The following is a 1,215-nucleotide window of genomic DNA, read 5'->3' on the forward strand; positions in this document are numbered from 1 at the left end:
ACACACACACACATCATGGAAATACTTTATAAGGATGTTGCATAATGGCACTAATGCTACTGTTCTCCATTCTTCAAAGTCATCCCAGTCTGACTTGTCTGCAGCGATGAAAAGCTCAGAGGCCACAGAGAAGCTTTTCCTGCAGATTGTTTGGGACTGGTTAAGAGAATGGCAGATCCTCCGATCCCCGTTTTTTCCAGTTTTATTCTCTCTCACTGTTTACCTGAGTTGCTGTTTGCCTTACATCTTTTTGGATTTGCTCTGCTCAAGACTGATCCTTATACGTCACTTCAGGATCCAGCCTCAAAACCAAGTGACATGGACGAAGGCTTGGAGGTGCTTGTGCAAATGTCTTCACAACCATGTCTGTTTCATTCTCCCCCTTTCTGTTGTGCACTGGTACTGGAGACCTGTGGTTTGTCCTCCACTGGCACCGGAGATGCAATCTGTGATTCAGGACGTGCTGGTCTGCCTCCTCCTGTTTGACACGCAGTACTTTTTGTGGCATTTGCTGCATCACAAGGTGCCCTGGCTCTACCGTTTCTTCCACAAGGAGCACCACCTCTACACTGCCACTTTCTCCCTGACGGCAGAACACACAGGTGTCTGGGAGATGCTGAGCCTCGGCTTCTTCGCAAAGCTGAACCCCATGCTCCTGGGCTGCCATCCACTCACTGAGATGTTATTCTTTGTCACTAACATTTATCTGTCTGTGGAGGCTCACTCGGGCTATGAATTTCCATGGTCTCCACATAGACTGGTGCCTTTTGGCCTCTATGGAGGAGCTCGGTATCATCACCTCCACCACTTTAAAGTCAAAGTGAACTACGCACCTTACTTCACACACTGGGACAGACTCTTTTACACGCTGCAGGAAGACGACATAGAGGACATCAAATGACAGAGAGCACATGATTGTCAGTAGAGCAGTGGATTACGCTGCAAGAGTGGCTCGAAGTCACGATTAGAATTCATTTAACTGAGCTGACCACAGCATTCATTTAGCATAACGAAGAATATTTCAAATTATTACATGTATAACTTTCAAAATCATACGTTGTTGCCATTTTAATTCTTGTTTTTTCTAACTACTTTACTGCCACTGACCGAAAAGTAACCTAGCTGTCAAATAATGAAAGTAGAGTTTAACAAGAAATATGTTTTATACCTTTCCTTTAATCTCTAATCAGTTGGTTCAAAAAAATAGAAACCCTT

General features: G+C 44.4%; 1 protein-coding gene across 1 annotated transcript; it reads left to right on the forward strand.

Moving 5' to 3' along the window:
• The first annotated feature begins 43 nt into the window (after positions 1-43).
• LOC109954096 (cholesterol 25-hydroxylase-like protein) lies at positions 44-1,207 on the forward strand. Its single transcript, XM_020589511.1, has one exon. It carries the CDS (start codon positions 107-109, stop codon positions 899-901), a length of 795 nt encoding a protein of 264 aa, XP_020445167.1. The 5' UTR covers positions 44-106; the 3' UTR covers positions 902-1,207.
• The last annotated feature ends 8 nt before the right edge of the window (positions 1,208-1,215 follow it).

Source organism: Monopterus albus, unplaced genomic scaffold (assembly GCF_001952655.1).
Source record: "Monopterus albus unplaced genomic scaffold, M_albus_1.0 scaffold3201.1, whole genome shotgun sequence".
Classification (NCBI taxonomy): domain Eukaryota; kingdom Metazoa; phylum Chordata; class Actinopteri; order Synbranchiformes; family Synbranchidae; genus Monopterus; species Monopterus albus.